The sequence below is a fragment of the Lycium barbarum genome, chromosome 3 (genome assembly GCF_019175385.1).
Source record: "Lycium barbarum isolate Lr01 chromosome 3, ASM1917538v2, whole genome shotgun sequence".
Lineage (NCBI taxonomy): Eukaryota > Viridiplantae > Streptophyta > Magnoliopsida > Solanales > Solanaceae > Lycium > Lycium barbarum.
Genome location: NC_083339.1, coordinates 2780875 through 2796814, shown reverse-complemented (window position 1 = coordinate 2796814; position 15940 = coordinate 2780875). Strand labels below are relative to the sequence as shown.

General features: G+C 33.4%; 1 protein-coding gene across 2 annotated transcripts; it reads right to left on the bottom strand.

Annotated features, from left to right (window-relative positions):
• On the bottom strand, positions 1-6480 carry LOC132629919 (uncharacterized). 2 transcript variants are annotated; one of them, XM_060345337.1, is made up of 6 exons: positions 6132-6480; positions 1791-1872; positions 1616-1682; positions 884-1069; positions 740-800; positions 1-411 (listed from the first exon to the last, which is right to left on the bottom strand). In XM_060345337.1, exons 1-6 carry the CDS (start codon positions 6376-6378, stop codon positions 233-235), a joined length of 822 nt encoding a protein of 273 aa, XP_060201320.1. In that variant the 5' UTR covers positions 6379-6480; the 3' UTR covers positions 1-232. The 2 variants fall into 2 exon arrangements, with proteins under 2 accessions (XP_060201320.1, XP_060201321.1); XM_060345338.1 differs by lacking the exon at positions 6132-6480 and adding an exon at positions 2473-2497.
• Positions 6481-15940: the final 9460 nt, after the last annotated feature.

The following is a 15940-nucleotide window of genomic DNA, read 5'->3' as shown; positions in this document are numbered from 1 at the left end:
TAAAGAGCAATTACGGGATTGGATAAAATTCTTTTCAACAGGCAACACATTACAAACTTCACGAAATGTTCTGAATTTCTGCTTAACAGGCAAACTTACACACATTATTATAGTTACTACTATATCATTTGTAGCCCACAGGCGAGTAACATCTCAAATGATACACATTATTATAATTACTACTATATCATTTGTAGCCCACAGGCAAGTAACATCTCAAATGACTATAACTTCAGATGCTTCTTTTTTTTATGCCAACAAAACTGTCAATTATCTTCGCATAGTAATCCCAATCAGGATGAGAGGTGGTTATCGCAGGTTGTCCAATTAAGGGATGTTCTTTCACATACGTTTGAACATCATCTGCATCAGCAAGACCATCTAGAAACTTCCGCATTTCACCCTTAGGACCTATATCAACATATAAATTATCAGATCAGATTTATATTATATATATCGACAAAGTAGAAAGAACATACACTATAAGCAATCTACTTATTATGGACAAGTGACGTAATAGTATAATAACAGGCAAGCTACACATTTGTCCGATCGAATACAAATAATTACGTCTGCTAGCGAAATGTACATAAATTATACACTAATTTTGTAAAATTTATGTATATTATACATCTGCGAGCATTCATTTTAAAAATCCTTATTATAGTTCTGTTACACTATTAGTGTATATGTGCTAAATCCAATTAGTGAATATCAAGGATTAATATATGTTTGTTACCAAGAAATGTGTCTTTGCCATTTCCAACTTTGAAAACTGGAGGAAAAACCGCTGTATTAGGCTGCAAATTAAATCAAACGAGAACTATATGTTAGTCTCAGTAACAAAATTTCTTCTATAAATCCACTAAATTGCAAAACATACAGGATTTATAAGAGCAGTGTGGGGCTCATCATCAATCATAAGTGTATTTGATTTTGAAAACTTTCCGCCGTGAAAAGGAAGGAGATGATCCTTGTTTTCCCATATTTTGTTCATTGGCTTCAAGAAAATGGGCTTCTCCTTTTTCTCCAAGCACTTAAAGCCACTGTCAATACATTTTTGTTGATCCTACAAAACAAAATTGGAGTTGTTACTTTCCAATATAAAATAACGATAATAATTAAGAAAGGGTTGTCAAACTTATTGAATTAACTTCTCATTGATGTATAATGAGTGCAATTCAACATGCCAATCAACATGTTATGAGTGCAATTCAACATGCCAATCATTAAGCAACTTATTAGAAACACAAGACATAAAATAGGAAATGTGACGGGAATCCCAACCCAACACATTATGAATACAATTGAACATGCCAGTCATTAAATAACTTATTAGAAACACAAAATTAGGACATGTTACGGAATTCCCGCTCTTTGGGGGTGCCCTCAGCATCTAAATTTAGGATTATAAGAAGATTTCCATTGATAACAAATGAATATTCATTATGCGAATCTTATATAAAAAACATAAAATATAAAGATTAAGTAGGCTTCCACTGCAAAGAGCGAATTAAGAGGGTCACCTATCGAGCAAACATTCATAATTAAATATTGTTTGTTTAACCTCGATAAGCAAAATTAGTGCTTAGTAGTTTATATTAAAGAAACTTACCCATACAAATAACAACTTTCTTCGAAGCCCAACCATGATGTTGTCTAAAATAGCGTCCATGTTTCTCCTATAAAAAATGGGTGAAAGCAAATTAAAAGTATAATAAAAATGTAGTTTCAATAGATTAGTTAACTAAATAACTAGATTAATTCCAATTCAATTTGCGAATACTAACTCCATGGTAGACGACCACAGCCCGACTTCAAATCTTTCAAGGCAAAACTTCAAAAATTGATCGCAGAAAGGTCTCTTGAAAACTGCGTTGCAGAAGGCATCATCATATAAGGCGAACAAAAAAAAAAAAAAAATCACTACAAAAACCAAATCAAAGTATCCACAAGTGAGGATTGCTTAGTTGGTAAAACACCTGGTTTGACTCACTCTGAAGAGGAAGTGTGGAAAAACTATAATCCTCCCAAATGGGAGGTAAAAGAAAATCGATGTATCACATTTCACTCTATTAGTTCTTTGCTTCCTTTATTTTCCAGATTACTAAATCAATGTATCATATTTCAATATCAACTGAATCTCCTAAGTTGAGATATTATACTATGTAAAGACCAATCCATCTCATCAACAAAAAGACATTGCCTTGGTCATAAAATCAAAAAGATAGAAAGACCGCTTGATCGAAGAAAACTCTTTTAGAACCTAGTAATACCAAGCAAGCACCCTCAACTCGGCAACAAAAGTTTTTTAGTCCGCTAGACTTTTTGACCACTAGACTTTATAGCGGACCTATCCTGTTGATAACGAGTATCTCATATATCTCAAGTCAAGAGACACACCGGACGACGAGATGGATATGATAGTTAGAGTTCTATTTCTATGAAGGAAAAGACTATCAGAAATCTCACCCTCTTCAACCCATCAAGTTATTAGAAAAGAGTTCAGCGAGACAATTAAAAAAAATCTTGAGAGGCCCTGTTTAATACATTAAGAGAAATGGTCACAGTGGCAAAAAAACACTCAATCATAGGAATTTAAAACACATCTAAGTGTCGGTAAACACAAAAGCCACCTCTATGTCGGATCAGGTCGCCCGTAATTAGGGACGGATCTAAGGTTAGTACGAAGTGGGGGTTCCCAAAAATCCAATGATTTTTGCATACTCTGTATTTATATTGAAATACATTAAATATAAAAAATAAAAAAAAAATAGGTAAATCAACACAAATGCCCATTCAAGAGAAAGAATTTACCTGCCCATACCCCCTCCTAAATAAATAATACTCCCTCTATTTTAATTTATGTGAATTCATTTGACTGGACACGACATTTAAGAAAGAGTGAAGACTTTTGAAACTTGTCGTTCAAAATGAGTCTTGAATATTTGTATGGCTGTAAATCATTTCATAAAGTGAATTTATTTTTAAATTAAAAAAAAGCTCATTCATTTTAGCATGAATTAAAAAAAAAAAAAATCACATAAATTGAAACAGAGAAAAAATAAGATACCCCTACAACTACAGCTAATTACCCGTGTACCCGCTTTGCATCGTGCACAGACAGAGGGAAGCACTGCGCATGTGCTGCTTTTTCTCTCGCTCACATCACTGCACATGTACCTATTCTTGTTTTTCTTGTTTTCTGTTTTTGCCCTTTCTTTCTTTTGTTTAACATAAAAATAAATATAATGACTAACTATTTTTAGCTTATGAAAATATAAAAATTAAATAATTAGAATACGAAAAATAGTACAAGAAAATTACCAAAGTCACTTTTTATTTATTTATATATTTATTTATTTATTTATTAAAATCTAAATTAATATAAAATATATTTTCATAATTTTTTCTCTTTTGCAAATGAAACAAAAGTTATATCTAAAATATGACTCTATTTTTTGTGGTTTTTTTTTTTTACAAATTTTAACTTGCTAAAAATGATATAAAATTAATATACCAAAATTAAACTTAAACTCTATTTTTTATTTAAAATATGAATCTATTTTTGGAAGTGTTTTTCAATAAATAAATCAGCCTCTATGATACCATGTCAGTAAATAATATATATCATGTGAGTATCATAGATGATTGAACTTTTTTATTTAAGAAGTATATAATATATATCATGACACCTATTTGACAACAATAGAGAGTAACACACATGAAGGATTGAAGCAGTCATATATTATACCATCTAAGTATATATTTATACCATCAGAGGCAGAGCTAAGATTTAAAGCTTGTGGGTTCGGGATTCTAATTATTTTAAGTTATTGGGTTCTAACGTAATAATTTATACATATTTAATAATTTTTTCAAGACAAATGCAAGATTTCAACCAAAGTTACAGGGTTCGGCCGAACCCGCAAATACTATGCTGGCTCCGCCCCTGTATACCATGATGGTATCATGTAGGACTGAAGAGTGTTTCATTGAAGGACTCCATCAGTCCTTCAGGATACCATCATGGTATAAATATATACCATTTCAGTATATGATATATGCTATGATAGTATCGTGTAGGACTGTTGAAGAGTGTCTCATTTGAAGGACTGCAACAGTTCTTCATAATACCATCTCAGTATGTGATATATACCATGATAGTATCATGCAAGAGTGCTGACACATGTGAAGGACTTAAGAAGAGTCCTCCATGATACTATCTCAGTATATTTTATACCATGGTGATATCATGAAAGACTGAGACTATTTCATTCAAGGACTTTAGCAGTCCTTCATGATACCATGTGAGCATATGGTATATACCTTGATGGTGTCATATAGAACTGTTGAAGAGTGTCTCATTAAAGGGCTGCAACAAACCTTTATGATACCATCTCAGTATAATTTTATACCTTGATGGTATCATAGATGACTGGGGGCTGTTTCATTCAAGGACTTCAGCAGTCCTTTATGATACCATCATGATATATACCATCTCAGTATGTTTTTATATCATGATGGTATCATGGAAGACTGCTGAAGAGTGTCTCATTGAAGGACTGCAACAATCCTCCATGATACCATCTTAGTATATTCTTATACCATGATTGTATCATGGAGGACTATTGAAGAGTGTCTCATTGAAGGACTGCACTAGTCCTCTATGATACCATATGGGTATCATAGATGATTGAATTATGTTTTTCTTGAAGGGATGAATCAGTCCTGTATGATACTTTGTCATTATATGATATATACCAGGTTTGTATTATAGAGTACTGAGTATTTTTTCTTCAAGGAATGGACTGCTAGTCCTCTATGATACCCTGTCAGTACCAGTGTTTTAAAAGGCGTTTTTGGGGAAGTTCTGGGGCGGGGCGTACCAAAAATACCCCGGGATGATGTGTCGGGGCGAAAGTCCCCAAAGGCGTAGGCCCAACAATTCGGAGTGTACACCCGGGCGTTTGGGGCGAGTTTTTTTTGTTGGGTGTAAGCCCAGAAAACTTCTTCAAATTAAAACGAAATTTGTTAAATGAGTCCTTAGTATAATGCCCAAATTCTCAAAAGTCAACATGTAATTACTCAAATGTTTTAAAAAGGAACTGAAACATTAAATTTAAAAGTGAAGACCTTTTTTTTATTACTAGAATGCCTAATATATATTCTTTTCCAATTATTTATCTTGACTTCCACTATCTCAAAAAAGTAACGAGCAGTCACTTAGTGTAAGTAACATATAATAGATTGTTCTAATTAGTTTTTTGTGGGGGTGGAGCATATATATATATCACTTATTTATAGTTTTCTTCAATTTTTATGCTATTTCACCTATTTAAAAATATTTATTATAATTATATCATTTTATAAAATACTAAAAATTAAAACCTCACGGGGCTTACGCCTCACTGAGGCAGACACAAAACGCCCCGCCTTACGCCCTCGCCTTTTAAAACACTGGTCAGTACATGATATACTATGTGGGTATCATAGACGATTGAGTAGTATTTTGATGGAATAAACAATCTTCTATGATACTCTGTTAGTATGTAATATATACTATGTGATTATCATAATATATTGCGAAAGTACACTTCAACTGCTACTGATTGGTATACTTTATGCTAGAATAAGTTTGTTTTTTGATAATTGATATAGAAAAATAAAAATAAAAATTGACTATATCAGTTATCTTTTTATTGATATAGAAAGAAAAAAAAATACAAAATATATTTTAGATATAAATTTATTTTTATTTGCAAAAAATAAAAAATTGATACAAATATTTCTTTAATTTAGGTTCTTAATAAATAAGGTAATGATTTTGGTATTTTTCTTAATTACTTCTTGTTGTATATTTTTTTTTTGTCTTATTGATTTAATAATAGTTAGCTACTATATTTATTTTGATATTTTTTTCATTTTTTTTAACGTGAAGACACACAAAAAAAAAATTAATCCAAACCTTATATTTGTATTAAAAAATTCATTAAACTTATATAAATTATTAATTTAAAACTCAATAACTTTAAAAAGCTAAAATTTGAACTCATAAAGGTCAAATTTGACTCCGCCCTTGATATAGGTGACTTTATAATTTCAACAGATAAACAAATGTACGAACTAACCTGAAAAATTTCCACAAATCAAGTCCGGTTTGTAGCTTTGGAAATTGAACATGTCTCGACGATGCACCCTATGAACCAACAATCCACCAAGATTAAGCACAAGAAGTTTCTTTTTTGGCCCAAGGTTCAATTTCTCTAACGGAAGGTCCAACTCTATTTTTTTAGTGACCTTTTTACCTTTGTCATCACTGCTAGAGTCATCAGAAACGAGGTTTTTCAACTTCAGGTTTGAAAGATTTTTTGTCATATTAATTAAAGAGCAACAAAAGGCACACAGGGAGAGAGAGAGAAAGCAAGAGAGAGAGGAAGGTGTAGTCCTTTTCTATTTTTTTTTTATATTTTTCATCTACAGAACATGGCTATTTATAGCCTAATAAAACTTAGGCTAGAGGAGTTGCTACAGTGATAGCCAACATGGCATCTACATTTGTTCACTACACTCTCCTTGCATGTCTATGTAAATTAAAAATTCTAATGAAAGAAAAGTATACATAGCTATTCGTAATACGTATTGCTTGCTGTCTTATTAAAAATCTTACGAGAAAAATCCAATGGGACAAAATCTTAGTTAATGAAAAAAGAGCGCAACGCGTATTTTATTAGTAATGTCTTAGTGAGGAGTACTCCCCCTGATGAAAACATCACTTAATATCTCGAAGACAACACATTCCAATCTTGGATACTAGCATCTCAAATGTTGAGGTTGACAATGTCTTAGTGAACATGTCTGCTAAGTTATCACTTGAGCGAACTTCTTGAACATCTATTTCACCTTTTTTTTTTTAAATCATGAGTAAAAAAAAAAAATTGGTGAAATATGTTTTGTTCTGTCTCCTTTAATGTATCCTCCTTTTAGTTGAGCTATGCATGCAGCATTGTCTTCGTATAATGTTTTTGGAATATTTCTCTCGAAAGAAAGGCCACATGTATGCTGAATATGTTGAGTTATTGATCTCAACCAAACATATTCTCGATTTGCTTCGTGAATGGTTATTATCTCTGCATGATTTGAAGAAGTAGTAACCATAGTTTATTTTTTTGAACGCCATGATATAGCTATACTTCCATGTGTAAATAAATAACTTGTCTCGGATCGACCTTTAAGTGGATATGACAAATATCATGCATCTGCATAATCAATTAATTGTGAATTGAATTCATTTGAATAAAACACTCCCATATCAGTGGTCCCTCGGAGGTATCTGAATATATGCATAATACCATTTGTCACATCCCCATTTTTTCTTTTTGAAATGTTTAAGGTTGGTTAAAAAAAAAATTTATCAAGCGCTAAAAACATCATTTACGTCCAAGGGCGAGAGCCAAACATTTGAAGTATATCTCTTGGACTTGAACATATACGTGACACATGATTTAGAGAACATATCAAAGATGTTTAGAGGTGAGGCCTAATAAATTCGAAAGGTGATAAGATTATGATTTACAAACGAGAGATCGAAGTTAATTAATTTCTTTTTTGTAGAGTATTTGGCTGCATCACTTTATTATTGTATATAATTGCTCTTATTGGTGTACGATGCTAAGAAAAGAGAATCAAGGGGTATATGTGTAAATTTACCAAAAAGATGTCATGAGTAATTATTAAAACGTGGAAATTCTTTAATAAAGTAAATAAAGCATTTGCTTTAATAAAGTTAATAAAGCATTTGCTTTAATAAAGTAAACAATGCATTTCCTCCATAGATAGTCAAGCAGCTCCAAGTGGAAAGAGTTGATTTCACGCGAGCTTTCAAGAATCAAAAATCACTTTTAGCTCGTATCTTAAGGTAACCCATGAGTTCTCTTCATTTTTTTTCCAACTACTAGTTGAGATATGAGTGTTGGAAGTTTTACGGAAAATACTTAATTATAAATACTATACGGAATTATTTAAAGCTTGAGGCATGTCTGAAGTCACCGTCCTTAAGGATATTTCATCCGGTGTAAGCGTATTCCCCAGAATTCAACAAGCTCTTCTAATATGTAATTAAGAGCCAGAAGTTAATAAAGATTTATTTTAAATAAAACCCAGCAATATAAAATGGTGAAGAAGATTTGCTGGGTTTTCACATATGAGTATCATGCGTCGAATCTGGTGTCTCGTAGACTATGAACCAGATCTAGATAAACCAGGATTAAAGCTACAGATCAATTGGTGAAATTTAAAACTTCTATGAACCAAGAATTCTTTTGTAAGTTCATGGTCTTACTCTATCACATCATACCCGCACAATCTTTGTCGTTATCGCGGTTTTGCGCTAAGAAGCCTTGTGCGTGTCCTGTTATTCACGAGTGCTTTAGAAATCTGTCACAATTTCATAGGAGCGGCACCACTACACACTCATATAGGTTCAAGTGTACTCTGTGGAGCAATACACCACTTATAAAGGATATGATAATGGATTAAGAGTTTATAACTCAACCTCACTTTGCCTTGCAGAACTGTACTATATTCACACACCACAGGAAGAGACATAATTTTATAGTACACACTTGATCAACTAATGACTTGTTATTACCCATATGAACCTAATTCATGGGATCTCCAATCACATAGGTTGGATTACCATCATTGTTGATCTTCTCAAATCGACTTAAAAATTCCATTCCCCTCGATGTTTCTTATAGTCCGTGAATTGATCAAGTTCACCTCTGACTTCACATAATTTATTTATGTAAATAATTCTATCTCACAACAGCTATCTTATTGCTTTATTTCTCAACCGAATGTGTCTAGTTTTGCCAATGAAAATTTTATTTTCTCACTATAGCTAATGCTGCTTGGTAACCACAGTTTTTAGACATATAGGTTTTATTTCAACTTATCCTCGCTAAGATTCTTAAACTCCTGATAACTCAAAACAACAATTGTTGTTTGGCTGATTCTCATGTTATCCCCACTAGAGGTAATAATATAACCACCTGTGAATTTTATCTCATCTTAATTTAAGATTCACTTGGCATCGTTGTATCCTTCTAGTCATTATATTTAGTACGTACCATAATTGTGGCACTTATATTTAATACCATAATTGTGGCACTTATATTTAATACCATAATTGTGGTACCTCTCAATTTTTTTTTCCTTTTCAAAATCGAGAAGCATAACATTACAAGACACCCCCACACTTTCAACATTTTAGTCAAGGGATAATCTTTCCACAAGAAAGTTGACCTCTGATTATATAAGAACATTTCAATATTAAATTGTAATTAAAAAAGCCTTTAATGTCTATTCAAATAACCAAATACGTTATCACAATCGAATTCCAATACGATTTTACCATAGAATTCAAAGTTATTAGAGGTCTGTTACAAGCAAACAAACACTAAACAGACGTTGGAAAATATGTAGATATAGTGATCATTTAACCGACACAACATTTGTATTCAAATCACATAATGAACTACTATAGTGGCTAACAAGAAACTGCCAAACTAACGTTCAGATGTTTAAACCTAAGTAACATAGTAATGTCTCATTAATCTATATCTATATTATATTAAAAGCATGAACATCTGATCTTAAAAGTTAAATTGCTTAAATACCCTTCTTAAACATCTAATTATCCTATTTATTTATTTTAAAAAGAACCAGCAGAAACACTACCCCATACTCACGTTTTTTTTTTTGGCAATAGACTGTGTATTATTACAATAACCAACAAACTTTATACAAGCAAATAGAACCTAAGAGTGACTAGCCACCTTCAGGAATGCTACTAGTGCTCTTAGGCCCCAGGTAAGCATCACCAACAAACACTTACAACCTTAAGTGCAACTCCTACTAAACAGCAGAAGTAAAAACTTGTGTACGAACGGATGTGTTCTTTCACGGAAAAGAACTTCTTTCAAACAAACAAGCCTATCTTCTTTTAAGTTTAATATTATCAAATGCTGCCACTTGAAGTTTAATTGGTTTGCCATTTATTCTTGGTTGTGAACGGTTCCGTCTGGTACATTTTCTTTAGATACTCTAATTCCTGCCAAATCCTATACTTTGACTGTTATATTTGGCAAATATTTGTTCTTCAATTTTTTATGGAATTTATTTAGTCTCAGTGGACCAGTCACTTAAGCAACAAAATGTAAAAGGAAGCAAAATTTTAATCGAAATAACTATAGCCAACAATGGATTTTGCACAACATGGGTACAAATCCATTGGAAAAAAAGACAATGTGAGGTTTTAATTATATCAACAACAGGGTTTACAGTGATGATAATGATGATTAAAAAAAAAAAAAAAAAGTGAATTCCAGTATGACAGACAATGTCTGAAGGAAGTTCCTATATGGCCAATGTCTTTCTTGTGAATGCCATTGTGGAGGTTATATTACAACAGACGTTGCATACATATGAAAAGGCACAATTTTTAACCTATCATATTTCCTATATCTTATTTAATTTCTGGGGATCCCATTGTCGCTCTTCAACACGCATGACCCGACACTTTTTTACTTCGATGGTGAAGACACAACGTCAAACAATAGATTAAAACGAAACCAAGAACGGGTTCGGGATTTTTGACCGTTCTCTTTTATTTGTTAATTTTCCACCTTTTGTATTTTTGGTAGATTTGATTTCTAAAAATGTTAATCATAATCTTTTTAGGATGATCTCACAATATAGTTTGTATATTTTTGTACATGTTATAATTAGGAATGACATATATCCAAAATAATAATAGTTGTTAGTCCTCTGTTAGAATGCAAATTGAATAAACAACTTGAAAGTTAAGTACGTAGATACCCTTCTAAAATTAAATACCCTACTTCTAAAACTAAAAAAAAAATTCAAAAAACAAAGCAGCGCTTAGTAATATCCCAAAAGGAAAAGACGCATGCTTACTTGCCTAGCAGATAGTAACCGTCCAGCGCAATTTGAGAAAGAAGAGACACACTCCCACACAAACATCTCCTAATGATAAACCATCTCTCCATCGTCCTTTATTTCACAATCAATATTTTTCTCCCTTGGATAATTGACGGTGAAAGTTATCAGGAAAATTACCAAAAACAAAGTTAGAAGTATAATACTCAGAACCAAATGAAGATTAAGGTATTTATCTTTACACAGTAATTGTTTTCCATTGGAATTCTCATTTTGGTAAAACGTGATTCAATACGGAAGCAAATAGGCATAAGGCGATTAAAGGCCTATCTTGTCTCTTCAAGTAATCGGTGATTTTAATTTCTTAGTTTTATTCTCTTCTAACAAGTACTATGATTTAACAATTTATGAGTTTAATTACTTGATGATACTAATTCCAGTTAACTATTTTTGTGAATTTGGAATAATCATAGACAATTTAATTGACATGATTCTTATTGAACTTTCACCTTGAGTATTTAGTTAATTGAATTTCATTCTTTACTTAGTCATAATGAAGTGATTTGATGATTTTCTTGCATTTTATGATTATGTTACTTTGGCCTTTACGTAACTATACTGTCGATGGAGCGAGATTTGTTTGGTTGCCTAACAAATGGAATCTGAACATTACAAAGCGGAGATATGGTTTTAGCACTAATTTCTAGAATTATTTTGTTGTTATAGTTATGGTTGTTAATTGTACTATCAATTAGTTTTTTGTACTATGATAATAATTATTGCAATACATATTTAATCATTCAAAAACTAGGATAAATATGTACATCACATGTGTTTATGTATGTTTGTCACCAAAATAGTATGCGAAGGTTTTACCCCGTAATTAAGATGCCGTGGGTAAGTAGTATTTTCCTTAAGGTAATTATAACCTATTTGAAAGATTTTAACTATTATTGATTTCTTCCACGTTGCATGAATTAATTATTTGTCTAGAGTGGTAAGCGAATGAAGTTACTGCTAGAGGCGCAGAGCTATTACATTCTATTATGAAATCTTATTCCCTCAGTCTCTCAAGTTATTTGTCGTAGTTACTAAAAATACTTGTCTCAAATTTTATGTCATTTTAAAAGTTCAAGACATCATTAATTATTTTTTCCCATTTTTACCCTGGTAGAATTTTGTCAATAATGGCGATGACATATGAATAAAGTAAATATTTAGTGCAGAGAGATTATAACTTTGACATAAATAGAGTAATATTTAATGGAGAGAGATTATAACTTACATAAATAATGATAAAGTTAGTCAAATATCTCTTCTAATTAAGTATCTATTAAGGGTGTGAAATACAAAAACGAAACAGATAATTTGAGACGAAAGAAATATTATATATTAATAAGTTATCTAGAACTAATAAAAGTCATAGTCACGACTCACGACAGAGTTACCTAAATGGATCCAAAAATAACACATCATATAATAATGGAGTACTAGGAAAGCCTGGAAAGGTAATGAAGTTATTGCTAGATATAGAAAAGTCTTTGTCTGACCTCCATGAAATAGAAAAGTCACCTGGACAAATAAGTCATTATACAACAAATCACATTAATCCTTAACAAAGTTTTTTTAAGTTATCATGTATAATTATTAATCATGCCTTTATTTTAATAATATTGATGTGGGTCTCTAAGATGTATTATATTAGATAGCTCAGCATACACGTGCAACGCACGGCATTCTCCGGCAGCACGGTGTCCTCTGCCCGCACGACTTCCTCCTCTGCGAGCACCCGGTCCTCCTCCTGGCGCTGCCTGATACTCAGCCTCCGGAACAGGCTCCTCCCTGCGCCTAATCTCGCCTGCCTGCCGAATACCATCCTCGGATATCCGTACCATCTCCGCAGCAAGCCCAGGGTAAGGCATATGCTCTAACCCCACGATGCGTAAACGCTGTACGGCCACCAGCTGCATTTGTGTTCAACAGAAAAAAAAAAGTTTATTTCTAAAACGTAACAATTAATGCAATTAAATAAATCTAAATACGATAAATTTACCAATGCCTCGTATTGCCCCGCGAGTGCTGAGTATCCTACATCCCTAGGGGGACGCAAAGCTGGGTTGCCGATCAATCGGCGTGTGATCTGATGATACCAGCGCATGTAATGCTCAATGGGAGTCAAATGGCCGACCACCGCTAACGTGCCCAACCTGTTCTCCCTACGGTGGAGCTGGACATCCATGAAAGCCAGAAAATCATCATCAATGGCAGCCCGATCGTCCCGATGGTAGTGTCGGAGCTCATGACGGACGTCAAGGGGTATACTCTGTGTATGCCTAAACTGTAGTAAGACACGCTCGGGCATGTGATCCTCTACGATGTCCAGGTGTATCAATGGACACCGCGACCTCCAAACCCCCTAACCTGCCCTACAGAAGGGCGGAAAACCATCTAATATAGCAGCGTACGGCGTCCATATAAATAGCTGCATAACATATAAATACAAATCAGTGATCACCAAGTAGAAAAGACGATTAATTAAATTATTAATGTAAATTTAAATAGTTTTACCGCATCGTCCGTCATGTGATCAAGCTGGTCCCGGAATGGAAGAATACTGTGGTGCGTATCCACATCCCGGTCAAAACCCGCTGTCCACCTCCTCGTATAAGGCATGTCAATCTTGAGGTGATGCCTAGGTACGGGCTGAAAAGACAGCATTCTCTCCCACACCCATAACTATAAGCGATATTAGAAAATTCGATTTTTAAGTCGTCATTTCAAGAGGTTTGTCTACATTAAAGGAAGGCACACTTAAAATATTACCTGGAGAAGAGCAAAAAATCCACACACATCTCTGACAACACCAATAGACGCTCGGTACAAGCATCTGTAAAGATACGCCAAAACAGCACCACCCCAGCTGTAGTTTCCCAGGCGGTCCAGATGCTCCAAGAAAACCAAATAACGTAAGCTGACAAAAGCACCCAATGAGTTCGGGAACAAGATGCCCCCGAATATAATAAGCAGGTACAAACGGCATGACGATCAACATCGTCCTGCGGGGTGCCGTCGTCAACCGGATCGAGACCCTCCAAATAAGTGCAGAGTGCACTAATCTTAACCCGACTCTGTCCCGAAATCTAGCCCTCGACATCAGGCACGAAGTGGGTGAGCCTAGTCAACTCTGTCGCTCACGTCTGACCAGGAAGAGGCTCGTACCGAGTGTGTAGTGGCTCTCCATCTACCTGCAATCCAAAGAGGACCTCCACATCCTGAAGTGTAATCGTGGCCTCACCAGTGCGAAGATGCAAGGTATGTGTCTCTGGCCTCCACCGCTCAACCATGGACGTGATGAGCGCTCAATCATGCTGTACCCGACCAACGGACACGCAACGGTAGATGCCGCCCCGAAATAATATCTCCAACACCCGAGGGTATGAGGGGTGCTCGCGTAAAAGAGTCCATGCTCTCTGCAGCCTACGGGGCCGGAGCCTAGTAGATATCCCTATAGTACCGGCCCATAATAACTCTGACCTATGATTGTCTTGCAAAGACAATACTGATCTATCAGCGGGCCCCGGGTGAACAGCGGGCCCCGGGTGAGCATCGGGCGCCGAGGGAACATCGGGCCCAGGGGGAACATTCAGATTCATGAAAAAGTCCGGTCTGTACAAACTAAATTAGTCATTATTCTTGAAATGAAAGATAAATTATATTAACTAATTAATAATTTGTAGGGAATATATGAATTATGTAGTATTATAACTTGTGAATAATTAACATGGGATATGCAGTAAATTTAATATGTGATAGTAAGGACACATATGTGATGGCAAAGATTTTTAAGTTAATTACTTTTGAATTATGTGATGGCAAAGACTTGTTAAGTTAATTAGTTTGGGAATCGAAATTCAGCAGTAATATTTGTTTGGAACTCTATTTTGAATATGTGATATATTTTTAGTTGACCAAATAGCCAACACAACTACGATAAAATTAAACTAAAAGAGTATATTCGTCGACCACATATTTTCCTATAAACTTTACATTTTTTTCGGTAGCTTATATATTTATGAAAAGAAGAACTTTAACATTCTTTTTAAGATAATATTTTTTTATTTAACATATATATTCACGCTTTTAAAATTATATAGATTAACATTTCATAATCATTTGGATGGTTGTTACCTATTGTATTATATTATGTTGTTAGTTTAAATACAATGTTTGCTTTGATTGTTACTTTAATTTTATTGTTATGTAATGACGAAAGGTCCTATTTTATGTAACCACTGATTTGGTCCTATACAATACAACACAATATGATAAATGTCAAAACAATAAATAACAATCATCCAAACAAAGTGTTAACAACATAATAATTCATTACCAATCAACTTCTTTCAATTCATAAACAATATTTAACAACTAATAAATTCATAATCAATATTTAACAAATAATCAATTAACAAAATAATAATTCATTAACAATTCATAAATAATTAACAAATTAAGAACTCATAAACATATAACAAATTAACAATTCATAAACATTTAACAAATTAACAATTCATAAACATTTAACAAAAAAAATTAAACAAAAAAAAAAAAAATCAGAACAGTGGCAAAAGCCACTGCCCAGTCCGAACAAGAACAAAAAAAAATTGATTTTTTTTTGGAAAATAGCAAGGATTAAATGTTAAGCATGCTTAGAATATAATGTATATAACAAAATAATAACCAAAGTTCAGAATAGAAAACCTTAATCAAAGATTTTTTGTAGAGTTATTTTAATCGAGTTGTACGCCGCTTTTCCCAAAATTCGAACTTAGAATCTTGCTCCTTAACTTGAATATACCGAGAATCTAAACTTTCTGGACGAATTTTAATAGAAAATGACGTTTTTGGATGTGGGGACCACCTCGGTTTCCCCTCCAATGGCGTTTTCAACTTCTTTTTTTTTTTTATCACTGGAGGG

What these genes read in the sequence shown, in the direction of transcription:
- LOC132629919 (XM_060345337.1), bottom strand. Translation starts at nt 6,378, where the DNA reads ATGACAAAAAATCTTTCAAACCTGAAGTTGAAAAACCTCGTTTCTGAT. An exon ending in GATTTGTGGAAATTTTTCAG is followed by an intron (nt 1,873 to 6,131) that starts GTTAGTTCGTAC and finishes TCTGCAACGCAG; the next exon opens with TTTTCAAGAGACCTTTCTGC. An exon ending in TGGCAAAGACACATTTCTTG is followed by an intron (nt 412 to 739) that starts GTAACAAACATA and finishes ATGTTGATATAG; the next exon opens with GTCCTAAGGGTGAAATGCGG.